This window comes from Quercus lobata, chromosome 9 (genome assembly GCF_001633185.2).
Source record: "Quercus lobata isolate SW786 chromosome 9, ValleyOak3.0 Primary Assembly, whole genome shotgun sequence".
NCBI classification, from domain to species: domain Eukaryota; kingdom Viridiplantae; phylum Streptophyta; class Magnoliopsida; order Fagales; family Fagaceae; genus Quercus; species Quercus lobata.
In genome coordinates, this window is record NC_044912.1 from 7,971,037 (window position 1) to 7,990,811 (window position 19,775).

Consider the following 19,775-nt stretch of genomic DNA (forward strand, 5'->3'; position numbering starts at 1 on the left):
GAGGGCATTGATAGAGTAAATAGGAATTTCCTATGGGGCTCCTCAAAAATAACAAAAAAATGCATTAGGTAGGCTGGAGAAAGGTTACTAGGCCAAAGGAAGATGGGGGGTTGGGCCTCCAAACAGCCAGGGGTAGGAATATGGCTTTGCTCACAAAATTAAATTGGCGGTTCCACACTGAGGAAAAAGCGCCATGGGCAAGGGTGTTGAGAATGAAGTACTGTAATCATCAACGGGTGAATTCGAGGAATGTTAAAAAGTTGTCTAGCTATAGAGTGTGGAAGAGTCTAAAGAAAGGTGAGGAAATTTTCAAGAAAGGCATCAGATGGTTACCTGGGGCTGATAGCAATTTGGATTTTTGGCATGATAATTGGTCAGGGATTGGGCCGTTAAGGCATGCCATACAGGGTCCTTTGACTCTAGAATTTGCCGGGATTAAAGTTAAGGAGGTTGGCCATCCTGGGGGATGGGATTGGGAAAGAATGTAGATGGAGTAGCCAAATGATATTAAAAGGGTCATTTAAGCCACTCCCATACCCTTAGCAGCGAGATCAGAAGATAAATTGGCCTGGAAGCTTTCGTCTAAGGGGGTGATTTTGACTTAAAATCAGCGTATTCTCTGACCTTAGTGCCTAATCTGGATGTGCCTTTTAGGGGGAGGTGGATTTGGAAGCTCAAAACCTTGCCAAGAATCCAATTTTTTGTTTGGCCATGCATGCACCACAGCATTGGTGTCAGGGAGTGCCTCTTGGCAAGAGGTATGGCAATAGAAAATTCTTGTTCCATCTGTCTTAATGGTCCTGAAAGTATAGTCCATGCTTTGAGGGACTGCCCCTTAGCTAAAGCCATTTGGCACCAATTTGGTGTGCTTCCCTCGAACCCGGTGTTTTTTTTGTGGAGAATCTTAAGGAGTGGTTGGTTTATAATTGCAATGCTAAGCCGAGTCACAGGTCAGGTCAGGTCATCTGTCGTGGTTTCAGGTGTTTTTGTTCTCAATAAGGAAGATCTGAAAAAATAGAAATCATCATAGTTTTAAAAACCGGACCGGATCGGTCGGTCCGACCGGTTCAACCGGGAACCGGCCACCAATCTGGTCCGATTATATTAAAAAACCGAAAATAATGAAAAAACCGCGAAACAGTAAAAACCGGCCGGTTAAACCGGAAAACCGGGAACCGGCACGGTTAAACCGGTTCCTGACTGGTTACTTTTTTTTTTTTTTTTTTTTCTTTTCCCAGGCCTAAAACGACGTAGTTTAGCCTAAAACAACAAAACTACGTCGTTTTAGGCTGGAATCCTAATTCCTAACCCTAAAGCTCACTGCCCCACTCTCATTTTGCGTTTGTCATTTTCATTTTTCAGACTCTCAGACTCTCAAATCTCAACATCTCCACCTCACCCAAGCTCACAGCCTCTCTTCCTCACCGCTCACAGCCTCTCTGCCTCGCCGCTCAGACCTCGCCCTCTCCGCCTCACTCTCTCCGCCTCACTGCCTCGCCAGTCGCCGCTCGCCCTCTCCGCCTCACTGCCTCTGTACCTCGCCCTCTCTGCCTCACACTCTGCCACGCCTTCTCTGCCTCGCCCTCTCCGCCTCACACTCTGCCTCACCTTCTCTGCCTCGCCCTCTCCGCCTCACTCTCTCTACCTCGCCTTCTCTGCCGCTCACACTCTCTACCCTTTGACTCGCCCACCCCGCCTCACTCAAGCTCACACTCTCTAGTCTCTTCCTCTCTGCCTTGCCCTCTCCGCCTCAAACATTTTTCTTCCTCTCCGCCTCACTCAAGCTCACGGGTTTAAAGTATTGGGTTTTTTTTTTTCTTTTTGGGTTTTTTCCTTCTCATCCTTACGGGTTCTCGGTCTCGCCCTCTAAAGTGCTCTGCTCTCTGCTTCTCGGCTTCATCAGGTAAGGTAACATTCTTTTCTTTTGATTTTATTACTTGATTAATTGATTTTGATTACTTGATTTTGATAATTTTCTTTTCTCGTCCTTACGGGTTCTCGGTCTCGCCCTCTAAAGTCCTACATTTTTTGTGGTTGGGGTTGGATGGTAACTTGGGTGGATTTGAAGCAAAGCAGGGAGAATGATAAGCCAAGTTACCATTTTGTATAAATTGTTGAGTTTGTTGAATAGAATATGAATGTGTATCTATTGAATAGAATTTGAATAGAATAGAATATGAATGATAATCCAAGTCACCATTTTGTACAAATTGTTAACTGTTTTTCCCTGTAATTGCCTAATTAGAGGAGGATTTTTTGATGGGCTTTCAATGACTTGTTGATAAATGTTGTAAATCTGTAAATGTGTGGCAGTGAACTCTTTGTAATATGCTAGTCATGAGCCTAATTATGTTTTTAGTATATTAAAAAATTATTAATTATTTATATAATTTAAATAAATATTAATTAAATTATTTATAATGTCATCGGTTCGACCATCGGTCGGACCCCGGTCCGACCATAAAACCGGTAATTAGTTCATTTTTCGGTTCTTTCACCGTACCGGTTTTTAAAACCATGGAAATCATCATGTTTTCAAAGGTGAAGTGCAGAACCCGAATGTTGCTAAGGAGATTTTGGGCCGAGTCATGGAATACAATTACTGTGCAAGTAGTCACACGGCAGCAAAAAGAGTGGTGTTGAAAAGCATTAGATGGGAAAAGCCCAATACCAGCTGGAAGAAGCTCAACACGGATGGCTCTTCAGTTGATTCTCTCGGGTTGGCTGGAGGTGGAGGTGTGGTTAGAGACGAGCAGGGTAATTTCCTAGCTGAATGATTTCCTAGCTGAGTTGTGGTACCTTAGAGATGGGCTATTCCTTTGTGTGCAAGCCCAGGTTCAAGCACTGATTGTGGAGATGGATGCCAAAGCCTTGGTAGATGCGTTCTCAAACCAGACTAAATCTAATGCTTTTTGTTTCTTCGTTGATGGAGGATTGCAGACATTTGGCAAACTAGATCCCCCAAGTAAGTTTTAGACATGTTTACAGAGAAGCAAACATGTGTGCGGACCATTTGGCGAAGCTAGGAGCGTCCATGGAGACTTATTTTGTTGTCTACCCCAAAGAAAAAGACATTAACAATAATTAAAAAAATAAATAAAAATAACAAATAAATTTTAGGGGGGTATTTCAGACATTTCATCACCAAAACCCCTTAATCCCCTTCTGTCTCTTCCTCCTCTGTGAACTCTCCAACACACCCAAGCATAAACCCTAACCAGTAACCCCTCTCTCTTACTCTCTCCGACCACCGTATCCACCGCCGCACTCTCTCTCCGTCGCGGTATTCAGTACGACTTTTTTTCTCTCATTTCTCTTATTATTCATTAAGCCTCTGTTTGGTTCCCGAGAAAGCACACAATCTCCACTCTAACAGCCTTTAATTCTACTTCTAATCTCAGTTCAAAAACCCCATTTCTTCAATGTGGGATTTTCAAACCCAACACTTTCATTCTACTCAAATATTGAATCATTTCTAAGATAATTTTGTTTAGAATGGCGTGAATTGTTATCATTGTAGATTAGATTGGATTATAATTCAAAGCATTTCAAAGAAAAACTTACATTTCTTGCTATATTTTATTTCCGTTTCAATGGGTGATCAAAAAGTCTTTGTCTTTGTTATTGATTGTGTTGTAATGTGAAGGAAGGAGATTCAGCTAAAGAGGGTTGTTTTAGATGGCTTATATGCAATATGGCAGAAATGCCCTTCGAAAGGTTATTACGGACACTAGTGTCCGGAGCAATGATCGTGTGGTGAATCCGGTGCTGTATGCTAGTCAAGGACTTAGATTTAGGAAGTTGGAAGTTGTTTTAACCACGGTGAGTAGAGGGGTTTTTAAGAATTTGCTTTTATGTTGATTGGATTTTTCTTTATTGGGGTGTTAAGTATTGATTAGTGTTGATGCATTCAGAGCATAGAGAAGCTTGGTAAAGCTGGTGAGACAGTGAAGGTTGCTCCTGGACATTTCCGCAACCACCTTATGCCCAAGTTGCTGGCGGTTCCAAATATTGAGAAGTATGCTTATCTTGTCAGGGAACAGCGCAAGGTTCTTTTCTATTGCACAGATACGCCTTATTACAGTACTTAATTTCCACGTAACTATGCTTTACACCCATATGCATTGAACATGTTTGTGTGTGTGTAAGTTAATGCATTGGAGATTTTTTAGCAAATATGTGTGGACACGCACACACGTATGCAAATATGATTACGCCGTTGCAAAATTATGAACTTGTGGTTAGGATGGAATGTTCTTGCGTTTATGCAGTCGGATGGTAGTTTACATTCTGCTAGCATAACTCATTACATATCATATTAGTGACAGTAGATATGCTCTTGGATCTTTAAGGGTATGTCTTTTCTGATGCATTTGACATTACACGCTATCTCTCTCTCTCTTCCTTCACAAGCTCTCCTCTCCTTGTACTGTATGTGTTCCATGATTTTAGTGAAGCATGAGCTGATTGTTTATCTAGAAATGAAAAACTGTATACCTATGTTATTTGCCCAAATCACAGCAAAGTCTCTTTCCAAGAAGGGAGACATCCATGCCCTTCTTTTGTCATGTATCAAATTGTTGATGATATGCCTCTCATCTACTTGCTTTAGATCTACCAACATGAGGAGGAAGAAGCGGAGGTTAAAGTAGTTAAAGAGACTAAGGAAGATAAGCTGAAAGAATTCGAGAAGGCAGCAAGACGTCTTGATAATTCTAAGCTGGTTTGCACCTAATTTTGATGCTTATGGTTTCCAATCAGAACAGTTTAAGGCATTTCATTTGATTCTGAATATGTATATCCCTTTTCTTCTTTCAGGGTTAGTGTTTGATCTATCTATGATTCTTTAATTTGTGTAAAAGTGAAAATTATGATATATGTTAACAAATGCTGATATTTGAGCAATACCCCAGTGGTTCTAACACCTCTTGTGGTGATTGGGCTCTGGGGTTCAAACCCACCAGCCTGCCTCCCCCTAATTACCTATCCAAAAAAAAGTTGATCAAATTGATTTCTCACAACTGTGTTAATGAAGTAAAAATATGTTGCTTAACAATTAAGAAGTTTTCTCAAACACTTATAATAAAAAATTAAGAAGTTGTATGTATGTTTTTGGAGTTATCATTTAAGGGATAAACTATAATAGTTTTTTGCAGCCCTTCAACACTAATACTACTTACCTATTTTCTCTTATGATTGTAGGTTTTACAACAATTCAAACCATTCAATACATAAAGTTGTCTTATATGAAAGATTACAACGTGAAAATTGTGAATTGGATATTTCTTGTCATCAAAATTTCAATGTTGATCTTTCACTTATACATGCTATACTATTCACTATACAAATATTAGTAAAGATACAAGTAAATTTACCATTTCAGTTTAAGCAAAATTTCAAAGTTGTATACCTTTATAGTTGATAGATTTATTTGAATGGTTTGAAGTTATTAATAATCTAACTATTGTAGGAGAAACTAGGTATGGTCCCATTAAAGTTGATGGGATGCTGCACTATTACAGTTTATTCCATCATTTAAATAATAGAGGTATCTAATACTATAATTAAATGTTGATTGCATTAAATTGTGATCTGGGGTATCTGACATGTTTAAGAATTCACAGGTATTGCGGAGGTTCATCAATGTCGAAAAATTTCGTTTACGTGCCTCAAAAGAAGAGCCTATAGAGTTGCGTTCACCTATTACAAAGGAGGATATCATAGCTGAGGTTTGGTTTTTGTTTCGTATGTTTGATAAATTATTAAAGTGAACTAAGTCTTAATTCTAATTAATTATGGACTCAGCTCTGTGGATCCTCGCTGACTAATTGGAATTGGCCACATAAATTTTTTTCACCATTCTTCCCTATCCAAACTTCTGTTATCTTCCTGTTTAACATATCACTGCTTCTGCCCTGTTATTTGAGGGTTTCACTATCTTTTTCACTTTTTAAATTTGAATTAAATCACTCTTTCTCTCCAATGCATCGTAAGTAACTTTTCTTAGCTCTTTTACTTGATAAGAGCTAACCACTTTGAGTGGATGACTTCATTCCTTATCTTTTTTATAACTTCCCCTCATCTATCTTAACATTCAAAATTTGACTAGGTGTATCTAATGAACATGTTGCACTTTAACATCCAAGAATTCATACCATAAAGTATAGCTGGTCTTATTGTTAATGTTTGATAAATTGTTCCCGTGAAAAAAGAAAAGGTGGCCTTGTGGTTATAATCCTTGGATTCCTCTTAACTTTTGAGTACTAATTTTCCTTAGATGGACCTGCAATTACTTTAATGCACCTTGAAAGTTCTTTAATTCTAGGACTGAAATCAATCTAGTGACTATTGATCTGTAAACTTTTCAATGTGATTCACTTTGTGATTCCTCTTTAGACATCATTTTTTTCTTTTGGGTTTGTTGATTTATGTTTTAAACTTCCTTTTCTTGCTTTATGTGTACAGTTGGGAAACAATTTGCATGTAGTCCTTTGACCGGAAAGATGGCTTTCATTTAACTTAACCAAATAATTTCAGTGGTTAACTGATCAAGGATCCACCCTGCTAATTATAAAGGACATAGAAAATCTGGATGGTCTGATATGAGTATTTTTCGGAAGTTAATATTTGAACCCTGTCTGATTTGAGAACTTTACTTCTTTTTACAATAGAAAACCTTTTGCTGTCTTAACTCTAAACCAGCAGGCAAAAGGTAGATACTTAATGTGATTTAATCATGCTAGTCTTTAGACCTAGACAATACAGACCAAGGTGTGGTCCTTTTACTGCTAGATGTGCTATGGTTATTGTGTTGTGCAAGTTACCAGTTGAAAGATTAAAGGTGTTTGTGGAGGCTTCAGTACTTAGATTCAAATAGTGTCTTCTAAAGACAGTGTAAGTCTAGTAGTGTCCGCTTTGTTTTATGTTTGTCCTACTGATACGTTCTCTTCGCCATTTCAGGTAGAAAGGCAGCTTAGTGTGCGCATCACGGCTGATAACGTGCACCTACCTTCCCCTTTGACGACTTTTGGTGAGTATGAGGTGCCACTACGGTTCCCAAAATCTATCCCTTTGCCGGAGGGGAAGGTTCAGTGGACTCTTGCAGTTAAAATCCGGGGTAAATAAAGATGGTCTTGTTAGCTTAATGAGCACTCTGGTCCCAGGTTATTCTGGGATGTCGGTTTTGTCTTTTGTAATTTGATAACTATTTATTGTAGTGATAAAGCTTCGTATTTTAAGTAAAAGATGTTCTGAAAGTTGCCCGTTTGATTTTGTATTTTTTACCTATAAATTTCTGTCTGATAAAGTGACAAAGATTGTCCATTTTCTCTGTTGACATTTGGTGTCAAAAGACTAAATTTGGTTCTTTGGTTCCCCCTCTTTTGGTTCAGAAAAATGCACATTTGTTTGTATATATATGAATAAAATAATCTTATTCAAGAAGATGGAAAGAGTACAAAAGCATTAAGCATTACAATTTGAAATTTAGACCATCATCGAATTCTAAAACAGAAAATGGAATATGTCCAAACACAATCATTCAATCATACAATGATCATAACAAAGATTGATTGATGTTTATACCCAAAAAAAAAAAAATAGAAAAGAAAAAAAGATTGATGTTTTAGATTGGCTGTTCAATTCCATCTAAGTTCTGTTTCCACAACAAACGTTGGCATCACTGTTATGGTATTTATTTAAATTATTGATGTGGCAAAATTTGAATCTTAGTTAAAATTGTAGAAATTGTAAGGTGGAGTTACCTAAGAAGGGTGTTCAACTACATGAGCCAATTCGAACACAATCTATTTATTGAGTTAATATGACTTGACCTACATAACGCCTGTGATAAGCATATTGAGTTGGGTTAGGCCTAAGGTTGCATTTTTGGTGATTCTCTTTCATATACAGTGCTGACTTGGGTTCCTTTTTTTTTTTTTTTTTTTTTTTTTTTTTTTTTTTAACTCATAAGCAAATGTTTCATGGAAAAACACAGCAGTACACACAAAAAGCGCTTGAAAAGTAGTGTTTATTGCATATAGTGTGGGTAAATATACACTATCCAAAACAACTGAAAATGTGATTTTAAGTCAAAATTTCAAACTTCAAACTTAAAGTCACGTTTTCAATTGTTTTGGGTAATGCGTATTTACACATACCATGTGCAACAAGTTTTTTCTTTATATTTACAGCCATGTTAAAGATGCACAAAAATGATTTTTACCTTTCACACTTGTTGAGGTTAGTACAACAATGCTTTCACACATGTTTTTATTTTTATTGTATACCAATAAGGAACTTCCACCTCAACATTTATATACCACGCAATGTGTGGAAATTTTAAGAATAATTTTTTCTCCTAGTTATTCATAAAAAAAAAAATAAAAAAAAAATGGAATGTCATAAAAAAAAGTCATAGTTGCGTCCTAATTCTTGGGATTGTTATTGGATACTCCAGGAGTAAACTTCCTCCCTCTCACATAGGAGTGTGTCCCACCCACCATGGGACTCACATCTATGTGAGAGAGAGGAAATATACTCTCGGAATATCCAATAATTTTCCTGACTCTTGAGTGTCAAATAACATGTTAGGCATAATGATATACGAATTCTACCTTTCTACATGCATCCCTCGTAAAAGCCAAGCAATCATTTTTTTACCACTAAAAAAAAAAAAAATCTTATTCTTTTATTTTACTTATTTCAACATTATTAATGAGTAAAAATGTCTTAAATGAAAATTTTGAAAGATAACTTAGAGATTTAAAGCAAAGGCAATCCAAAAGCTAGTAATGTAACCACGTCAACTAGCCACATCAACAGGTTGACCATTGATCATGACTGTTGATCGAGACCCATTGACTAAGACTTTTGACCTTCGACATTTTACATTGGAATGGCCTAAAACCAATATGGAATTATGACTCCCACAATCAATTCTACCAAGGGAAAAATACATGTATCCAATACATAAGAAAAGTGTTCAACTACATGAGCCAACTCGAACAAAATCTATTTATTAAGTAAATTAACACGACTTGACCTACATAACGCCTTTAATAAGTATATTGGATTGGGTCAACATAAATATAATTCATCTCTACCCATTTTAAAAAATACAACCCAAAATATTTAACATATTTTTATATTTTGTAAGCATGTAAACTATAATAATTATTATTACAAATAAAAAATTCTATAGAATTTCTATTTTGTTATAAATTCAATTAAAGTGCCAATGACATAAAATCTATTTTTTTTTTTTTATTTCAACCCAAGGAAATTCTACTCAAATTTAGAAATAAAACAATCTAATAATAAATTAAATGAGATTTTTTTTTTTGGATAAATCAAATTCTATTCTTAAAATGAAAATTTAAGTCAAACAAAAATAAAATTTATTTACATGGGTTAAAAGATATTGACACGAATAATGAATAGAGTAGTTTTAGGTTGAACATGTCATTGCAATTGACCCAATTATTAAAACTTATTTGTACTATACACTAATCCGCAAAAAATCTTGTTGTGATCTTCTTATTCGTGGGACATCTTTTGACAAACAGTACCTCTCCAATTTTTACCTCAGTAAAATCTATTTTTTCCTATAATTTTTTTAAAAAAAATTCAAGTTTTTTCAAAGATGGGCTTAATGAATCCAATTCAAGGTGGGCTCCCAAAATCCTGAGCCCATGATCTGATATTGAACAATCAAGTGACTCGCTGAGTCAACCCGGCCACACCGTTTGCCTCATAACGCTAAGCCTTTTCATTTCATCACTCCTCACTTACACTGCAAACTTCTACAATGGCAGCTTCCCTTCTCTCTCTTTCTCCCTCTATCAACAACAAAAGGTTCTTTCTTTCTCTCTCTATTCAAATTTTCCATGTGGGTTTCTTGAAATTTACACTGTGGTAAAATTTCTCGTGTTTTGTTTGAAATTTACACTGAAGTAGAATTTCTGTGTTTTATCTGTAAGTTCAATATTTCTGTCACTGTTTTGTATTGGGTTTTGCTCCTTCTAGCTATATAACATTATTTTATGTTTCTTTTTAGCTGAGTTTTGCTTCTGCTAGCTATGCTAGCTATGTTACTGGAATTATAATGTTCTAACTGGTTGATAATCAACTGCTTTCTGAGTGATAAAAAAGAAAATTGCTTAATTCCACTGTGGAAGGATTTTTATTTGAGTTCGTATGAGACATTTAATAAGGTGATACCCTTTATGTTGAAGCTAGTGCTAAGTTCCAAAGTAACCATTTTTTTTTTTTTTTTTGGACCATGACCAGAAGACATGATGTTTTAGTCCTATAGATGGAGAAAATTGATGTTTTGCTAAAAGGGCGTCTATTTGTAATTATGGTGCTGGATGCAATTTGTCAAGGTAGTACTAGTAAGGTCGCTCATGATGGTGATTTTACAGTGATTTCCATTATAATTATGAATATGGTTCAATCACCCAATATGTTTTCCATTTTTACTATCAATTATGTCAAGCCATACAGATTTCTGTGCAAAACTTTGGCATTTTTGGTCAAATTGAAGAAAAGACTTCAGGTTGTGGATTAAGATGGTATTAACTATTACATGGATGTTTATGAATGGAAAAATTAATAGTGATCAAACTAATGGGAAAGCGGTGTGTACTTCATTCACATTTCATAGAGACACAAAAAGGTGGGGATCAAGTAAGGGGACTATTAATTTGATTTAATCGATGGAAAGCCAAGCCACTTGTGTATTTACATTTATGAAGAACAACAAGATTAATAAGCCTAAAAAAAAAGGAAGGTTTATCATTGTGGTCAGTTTTAATCTAGAGTCATTTCAGATGGTTTAATCTAATATTATGAACTATAATTTCCTAACTTTATAGCTGAATTTGCTTCATACTTTTGCTGTCACGTTCATTTTTTTTCTTACTTGAACATTTTAGGATGAGTCAAGTGTGTCTACACATGCAGTCAGACCAATTGCGGAAAGCTATAACATGCTTTTCAGTTTGTCTCCAAAAACAGAAATGGAGCATCAAGCTTTACATATTACCCTTCAGAGCCATTGCCGGTCACCATGTCTCGAAACCTTTTGCATCAGTTGGCTCATTAGATGTAGATGTGGCAAGCCAAGAAAATCATGCTCCTGGTGTTTCAGCTCCAAACAACATTCAAAGGTGGGATAACTCCAGTACTTGCAATTACTTATCAAAAAAGTTCAGTACTTGCAATCGCTTTCTTTTATGAGCATTGCTGATTTAATGCGTATTGTTGTTTCTTGGACATCTGAAATTTTAAATTGTAAAATTTTATAAAATGATATAATAAGTTTATCTCAAAATTTGTGGACATAGATCATAAGGCATTCTATGCATGTGAAGTATCATGATCAGAATCATCATTAACTGATATTTATGATTATCAGGTCTAAAATGTCTTTTGACCAGACAAGTTATCCCTTGGGTGACATGAGTGATTTTGAAAAACAATTGCAAGAGTTATTTGGTGAAGTCAAAAGAATGATTATGAAGGGGAACAAAAGTGATGCCATAGACCTACTTAAAGCAAATTATGAAGCTGTGAAAGAACAGATGAATGCAGGTACGAAAGGCATAGAAGAGGCTGCTCTTCTTGACATCATTGCCCTTGGTTATATGGCTGTTGGGGACTTAAAGTTCGTTGGTTCCCTACTTACTATGGTAATTATTTTTTCCTTATGTACTGTACTATCACTCTGATGTCATATTCTTAGGCTGTGGTGATTTCCTACAAATAAGTTTTCTCTCTGTTATGGTAATTGAAACTGAAAATGGCAGGATAATTTTTTTTAAGTTTCAAGCTATTTATTCGTGCTAATCCATTATAAAATTAAAGACTTGGGATTTTAGGGCTTTCCGTCAGACTTTATTAAGATAAGAAGAGGCTAAGAGCCGTATTCTTTTATTTTATATTTTTTTTAAGGAGAAGAGAAAAGAAAACCCAAGTGAATGATGATTAATGTGCAACATAAACATGTACCTCATCTTGTTCAGAGAGTAGGCATTGTCCCTTTTTGCGTGTTTTATTGATATTCGAAGTATTCTCACTCCAACACTGAACCATTTTTAGGGCAGATTTTGAAATTATACCTAGCAGTTTTTATCCTTCTAATTCATTGATTTATAGCAGATTATTGCTTACCTTTGTACATCCTAGATCACTATGGGAAATAATGTATTTAAAGCCTTTTTCTTTTTTGGGTGCATTTTTGTTGATGGCCAGTTGACTGAGGTTGTTGAAAGTCTAAAGGACAATGAACCGTTTCTGGATTCTGTGCTTGTGCATATGGGAAGTATGTATTCGACTTTGAGGAAGTTTGAGAAATCATTGCTTCTGTACCGGAGATCTATTGATATTCTGGAGAACAGATACGGTAATTGGAGCCTAAAGGCCCGAAACTTTCATATAGTTGTTGTTACTTGTATTTTCTTGTGTCAAAAAAATTGAATCACAAATTAGTTGTCTGTATCTTCTATTTACAAAACACAAGGCTAACATCTAGCGTGGAATCTAGAAACCTGTAAAACTTTTACTACAAAATGCTAAAGTAATTAACTGCTTAAATCTTCTATTACAGTGAGTCAAAGATGCCTTGAAATGCTAACATTTTTCGGTTATTTTAAGCACAAACCATTTTTCAGTAGTATATTTTTAAGCCCAAATGGCATCCTTGTTTATGAAAGGTTAGCATTGACTCACTTTTCACATATCCACCATGCATAATTTTCATGTGGGATCATTTCTGTGAAGTTAGAATACTCTGACTGCAAAGCTGAAATCCATTGGGATTTGCTCTATCTCATTACCCTGAATGATGCTTATACTTGCCTTGCTAGCGGTTTTTGAGCTATTTATGTTCAAACATTTGTCACTTTGCAACAATTTGAAAATTTGAGGATCAACTATATTCAGGAGATGAGGATTTATTGAATAATAAAAGGATAAATTATCTTAAATCATACTTATCAAGAAATTATCTTAAATCATAACCAAAAGAAAAAAAAAAAGACTAAATTATTGTTGCATTTGCTTGACCCGGATTCTTGTTTACTTGCAAAGAAAAACTTGTTGCATTTACCTCTGAAGATGTCCTGGTATATATGCTCACAAATGATTGTCCAGCTGATACAGAAGTGCAGACAGCAGTATTCATGTTTGTACCCATTTTTGCAGTATAATGTGTTAGAATGTCAAGGGTTTTACTGAGACATCATTCTTTGTTGCAAGCCTCAAAAGTAAAACTAGAAGGGAACTAAGTTGATAACAAATTTAGCTTAAATTTTTCTTCCCTGTTGGTCCAATTCTCATACTTCCTGGAAAGTGCCCATGTACTCAATTCAACCCACTGTCCCTGGAAAACATAAAGAATGAACAATTCAATATGAAAAATCAGCTAAATTCTAAAAATTTCTTAGGCCAGCTACTTAGAGTTATCAAACATTCAAATCCAGTGCTAAATCCTCTGCTAAACCAAGGGCTTTTTATTCTCTTCTCATTGCCTCACCCGTTGCCCGTTGGTCCTTCCTCTCTTCATTACCCATGATGAAACCACCTTAGGCTGAATACAAAAGTCCCAGCCATAAATAATATTGATAAAAAAATTCAAGATATTCCAATATAGATGCAATGAGTAACAATCATGTCATAATATTCAGTTTCTCAGATGTTTCCAGAGATTAAATAAGATGCTTCCAGAGATTAGATAGTGGCGTTGAGGATGTCTTTAATTTATTATGCATTGTCATTCTAGTTAATACTTAATAGTGTGTACAATTTTGTACAAGGGCAAAGCTTAGGCATAGTTTTTAGGTGCTATACCTTAGGTTCCCCAATTGAATTCGTATTAGTTGTATTAATGAAGGTAGCAAAAACAATGTGATCTTTTCCAAGGAGAATTAAATTCAACCATGTACTTGATTGGTTAATGCAATCACAGTGTTAAACTTAATTAGAGAACCTAATGTACAACACCTAAGGAATTGGGCCTAAGTTTTACTCCTAAGTTTTACTCTTTGTATAATGACTTGAAGACTCTTCCATTTCCTAAAGATATGTTGGAGAAAAGGAAGTATGGTGGGCTATTAATATGCTTGAGTGAAGCTGGAGCTATGGTCTAATTTTTCAAAAGGCTTAAAGTGCAAACTACATCCCTAACGTTTGGGGGTCTTTGGATTTTACACCCTGAATTTTCAAAATATGGATTTTACCTCCTGAAGTTATATTCTGTATTCTTAAACTTTAGGGGGGTAAAATCCATATTCTTAAACTTTAGGGTGTAAATTCCAAAGATCCCCATGTAATTTGCATTTTAGCCTTTTCAAAATTTGTTATGGCAAAGATATTATTGATCATAAATTTCTATTTTTAGCCCGTTATATCATTCTTTAGGCTTCTGTTGTCACTGTTGCATCTTTGATATTTATTTTGTTGTCCAAAGCTTAATGTGAAGGAGCAAATCAGAAACTCAGAGGTTGTCTTTAAACCTTTTTTTTCTAGGGAAAAATAGCATTTATCTTATCACACCATTGTTGGGGATGGCAAAAGTACTTGGAGCCATTGGCAGATCCACAAAAGCAGTAGAAACCTACCATCGTGCAATTGCTATCTTGGAATTGAACAAAGGTGCTGAAAGCGAGGATTTGGTTGTAGCTTTATTTGGTCTTGGAAATATTTTACTCAAAGAGGGAAGAGCGACTGATGCGGAAACTCATTTTGTTAGGTTATTATCTTTTATATTTGTTACTTTCTTTCATAGGGACTGGAGTCAACTGAGCTTAGATTGATTATTCACTATTTCACTTATATCTTATATTAATCTTCTGTAGAATTTTAAACCTATATAAGAAGTTATATGGAGAAAGTGATGGAAGAGTTGGAATGGCAATGTGTTCCTTGGCCCATGTAAAGTGTGCAAAAGGTAGCTCTGTAATCTCTCTCTCTCTCTCTCTTTTGCAAATAACACTTTTTCTTGTACTTTGATAAAAAGTCTTGCTGTTTCTTCATTTTCTACATTGATGCCTAAGGGAAGAACAATTTGGCCCTAATTCCTTGTCATAATTAGAAAGTGATTACGGTCAATGATATGAGATAAATTTATTTTTTGGATGGTGAGAGTCCTCATTTTGCACAAAACTCATAGTCTGATAAGCAAATGTCCTATGATAATAATCTAAGTTCGAGGGCCTTTTATCAATAAGTCTCAAGGTCATCAAGTTGTGTCTGTTTCATAACCACTATGACTCTCAAACAGTTTAATTCTTATGCTGTTTTTACACAGGAAACCCTGATGAAGCCATTCAATTATATGAAAATGCTCTTCAGGTTATCAAGGATTCAAATTATGTGGCTTTAGATGACAGCATAATGGAGAAGATGAGAATAGATTTGGCGGAGTTACTTCATGTTGTTGGAAGGTAGAGTCAGATTCCGTTGGATTTAAAAATGAAAATGCACATATCAAAATTATATATATTTTAGGTATAATCTAATAATTTTACCCCTAAGAAATTAATTTATGCATTTTATTTCTTTTCATTATGTCATTGTGCTACTTTATTAGTGATAAATGCTTTGACTGTGATGAGAACTACTTCTTTCAACATTTAATAGCATTAATTGGTAGGTGTAGAAAAACCATCAGGAAATATCATTGTATCATCAGATATCTGAATGATTTTTCTCTGGATATATGAGTTTGAAACGACTTCCAATTCAACAAAAGGGCATGCTTAAGGCCTATAATTGCTCTTTCAAAGCTTCTCAAGCAAAACATCCTTTTCTTAAGTTTGGAAGAGATGTCAAATCTTGGGACCTGATAATTGAGCTTTAATATGGTTTTGCTTAGTTACCTTTTTTAAGGATAGCTGGAATGTAAACAATCTAAAATTTATGGGCTACAGTTCTGAAACTTCAGTAAATAAGAGAAGCTCCACCAAGTAATTCATTTTTTGCCCTCGTGGTTCTCAACCTCACTTAGTTTGCTTTCCCTTCGTCTCTTGTTGCTCTTAGGGGAAAAGAAGGCCGAAAAATGTTAGAGGAATGCTTGTTGATCACTGAGAAGTATAAAGGAAAAGAGCATCCCAGCTCAGTGACACACCTGCTGAATCTTGCAACATCCTATTCACGCTCAAAGAATTTTGTGGAAGCTGAACGCTTGCTCAGGACTAGTTTAGAAATCATGAGGAAGACAGTGGGCCCTAATGATCAATCCATCACCTTCCCTATGTTGCATCTTGCAGTTACTCTGTACAATCTAAAACGGGATGAAGAAGCTGAGCAACTTGCGCTGGAGGTTTTGCACATCCGTGAAAAGGCATTTGGAAAAGATTCTCTACCTGTTGGTAAGCTTGTTTTATTACTTTTTGCTTGATGAGATACTTGGGTCATTTTGTTTATTATCCTCTCCATTTATGTTGGATATGGTCATGATTATGAATTAGCCATTACTTCACGTTACCTAATCTGGCTGTGACCAACAATCTTGACTAGTGTCAAAATCCATTTGAAATTTTCACATGAACTACTTATACAAGTCTAATCTGTGTCTATCTGATGTTCTCTAATTTGAATGGCAGGGGAGGCTCTGGACTGTTTGGTGTCCATTCAGACTAGATTAGGGAAGGATGATGGTGAGTTGTTGGAGCTACTCAAGAGAATTGTGAGTATCCAAGAGAGAGAATTTGGCTATGAGAGTGAAGAGGTCATGGAAACCCTGAAAAAAATTGTATACTACTTAGACAAACTGGGTAGGAAGAATGAAAAGTTTCCACTGCAAAAAAGATTGTCCATACTTAGAATGAAATATAAACAAAGGATTCAATATTAATGGCATATCATCTTTGTATATTTCTAAGTCTCTAATTTTTTTTTTTCTCCCTGTTGATAGCAAAATGTATCTATTTAACCATATCATAAGCGTACTTCATTTTTATGTTTTTCTTGTGGTCTGTTAGACTGGTTTATGTGCATACTTTGGATCTATAGGACTGTTGTATTGCCATTGCAGGAGCAAGAGCAATCGCAATACACCCCCCAAGTCCTAACTTTTGAGTTGGAATAGGTTCTCACTTCTCAGCACCACCCACAACTAAAGACTCAAAACTTCATTAGCAAGTTTATGATTATTCAAACATCAATTTTCTTGGTTGTATACAAGTGGTAAAATGTAGTGCTCTAGAATTAAAGCTTTACTTCTTACAACAATGCCAAAAGGGCAACTTGAGTTGGATATCAAAATACTATTCTCATTACAACAAGTACTTGGTGTATAATCAATATACTGGCAATTCCAGCTCTTTCAACTCAAAGTTCTGCCTGCTTACTACAAATCATGGTTTCAAAATATATCCAATTGAAACTCATGTTAAGTTCTAATTGAAAATATATCCAATTGACTGCAATTCTAGTGATTCGATTTTTTGACAAGAGGATAATCATGAAAATTTCAATTACATTATCGTTTAGTTACAACTTGCAAGTGGGGATTAAAATTGAAATTGACACTCTCAACCTCTTCCATGCCACTAGACTATAAAACTGTTGGTATTATATATATTTTTTTGAGTAAGTATCTAATAATAACCTTTTTCATGCCACTAGACTATAAAACTATTGGTAATATATATATTTTCTGAGTTATTATATTTAATAAAGGGTTTTAAACTTTTAGTTTTTAGCTTCAAAATTTCATTTTTTTCAAAGGTCAGGTTGTTGGGGCAAATGCTGAGTCTTTATTAAAAGGTTATGGCTGTGTCCGGCTTCTCAGCTATAAATCTAGACATGGACCCTACATGGTTGAGACTTAATGGACTCATTTTGTTGCCCTAAAACAAATTTCTTTAATTTAAGAAAGGCTAGGACTGAAAAGGATGGGGTGTGATACTGTGATTGATGGAATGGTAGTTGAAAATGATTGGAGATTTTTTATCTTGTGTTTTTGATTTGTTGCTAATATGTGGCCCCAATGGTGAATTGCTAAACAAGGCCTTTCAAAGCCTATTTTGTGAATTGCTAAACAAGGCCTTTCAAAGCCTATTTTATCACATCCAAACAACTAAAAATAGTAAAAGAATATTTAGATGAGTGTTTACACAATCATCTAAATATATATTGCAATATTATATAATAAAAATTAGGTTTTAAAAATCATAATTGTGACAAATGGTTTAACAAATATGTTACACTTACACATCGAATAATACGTGTTTGCCGTATAACTCATTAATTATAAAGACAATTTACTTTAGATGAAAAAAATTGTTAAGATAATTTGTTTGATAAACTCTATTACCTAAAGTTAAGATAAATTTAATATTTTTAAAAATCATTTTGATCACCTATTATAATTCTATGTTTAATATAATAAAAGTTACATCAAAGTGGCTCATCAATTCATCAGTGTACAACACGTAAAATCAATGTGTTTTTGCCACGTGGCTTATTGATTACTTTAGTAGCAGTAGTAGCAGCAGCAGCAGTTAGTTTTTTTTTTTTTTTTTTTTTTTTTTTACAGGTTAGAAATTTTATTCTTCTTTAATTTATATATATATATATATATGTGTGTGTGTGTGAAACTCTCTCCTGAAAACTTGAATCCTGATTCTTACTTCCCACACTTTATAAACACTTATACTTATGGAATGACCATCGTACCAATGGTGTGCAATAGTTATTAATTACTTTAATTGAAAGTTGGAAACTCTATTAAAATTTGAGTAATTCACTAATCATTAAGATAATTTTGATAGGGTTTAACTTATCTCCGATACTTTTTTAACTGGAAATTTCATTTTATTTTAAATACACAATAGCAAGTTGTAGTGGGTTTTAGTGTCCGTTTGGCAAAAATTATTTTTGCCAACTTATTTTACTATTCAACTTATTTTTGCTACTATTTATGAGTCTCACTGCACTTTTTAGTACTATTCATAAATTTCATTGTACTATTTCAACTAACTTTTATTTTTATTTATAGTACTTTCAGCCAAAAGTTTTCAGTTTCAGTAAAATTAGCGAATTTCAAATGGACCCTTAATCTCCACATTTTATTTAGTTAGTAGATGATGCGATAATTTCTCATTGAAATAAAAGAAAATTCTAGTTAAAAAGATAATAGAAGTAAGCCAAACTCATTTCGATAATAATAGTAAACTATTTCGTTTAATTTATATTTAATCCTTGCTTTATTGGCCGCACTACAAATGTGAGTTGTAACCTAACTGTCCTTTTAAATAAAAAATAAATCCATCTATAAGACAAGGTATCTCACAATTTCTTTAACATAAAAAAATTCTATGGTCAACTAGATAAAAGACACGTAAAATTTAAAAATTCAATGGTTATTTTTTTTTTTGGGTGTGATTTACATGAACTTGTTAAGTAAATTGGAATTTTAAATGACATGACTTAGTAAAACAATGAATATTTCTAAAACATTTCAAAGTAAAACATTTGTTTCTTTAGAAAAATAACTTGTTTTACTTATGCGTATACATTTTTTTTTTAATAAAGTTTCAACTTAAGAAGTTTGTTCCTAATTATTACCTTTTATCATCAAATCAAGATGTCAATTGGTTTTTGGTGTAAGCCGAAATTGAACCCTAAATCTCTTACTCAATGACAAAAAATTTTATTAGTTGAGTTAATTAGAACTCACTTATGTGATTACAGACCTATTTGATTAGGGTGTTTGATCAATAGTTTTCAGTATTTAAATACAGAAAATTGTGGGCCAAAAAAATAAT

General features: G+C 34.6%; 2 protein-coding genes across 5 annotated transcripts; both read left to right on the forward strand.

Annotated features, from left to right (window-relative positions):
• Positions 1-1,779: 1,779 nt before the first annotated feature.
• Positions 1,780-7,379, forward strand: LOC115960349 (50S ribosomal protein L9). 4 transcript variants are annotated; one of them, XM_031079198.1, is made up of 6 exons: positions 1,780-1,908; positions 3,647-3,822; positions 3,915-4,049; positions 4,613-4,723; positions 5,625-5,729; positions 6,961-7,379. In XM_031079198.1, the coding sequence occupies exons 2-6, from the start codon at positions 3,679-3,681 to the stop codon at positions 7,123-7,125; spliced, it is 660 nt and encodes a 219-aa protein (XP_030935058.1). In that variant the 5' UTR covers positions 1,780-1,908; positions 3,647-3,678; the 3' UTR covers positions 7,126-7,379. The 4 variants fall into 4 exon arrangements, with proteins under 4 accessions (XP_030935058.1, XP_030935059.1, XP_030935060.1 ...); XM_031079199.1 differs by having other exon boundaries at positions 1,780-1,903; XM_031079200.1 differs by lacking the exon at positions 1,780-1,908 and adding an exon at positions 2,542-2,965.
• Positions 7,380-9,756: 2,377 nt separating this feature from the next.
• On the forward strand, positions 9,757-16,878 carry LOC115960872. The gene is made up of 9 exons (XM_031079869.1): positions 9,757-9,855; positions 10,938-11,171; positions 11,420-11,693; positions 12,256-12,406; positions 14,530-14,752; positions 14,859-14,950; positions 15,311-15,446; positions 16,042-16,373; positions 16,608-16,878. The coding sequence occupies exons 1-9, from the start codon at positions 9,809-9,811 to the stop codon at positions 16,856-16,858; spliced, it is 1,740 nt and encodes a 579-aa protein (XP_030935729.1). The 5' UTR covers positions 9,757-9,808; the 3' UTR covers positions 16,859-16,878.
• The last annotated feature ends 2,897 nt before the right edge of the window (positions 16,879-19,775 follow it).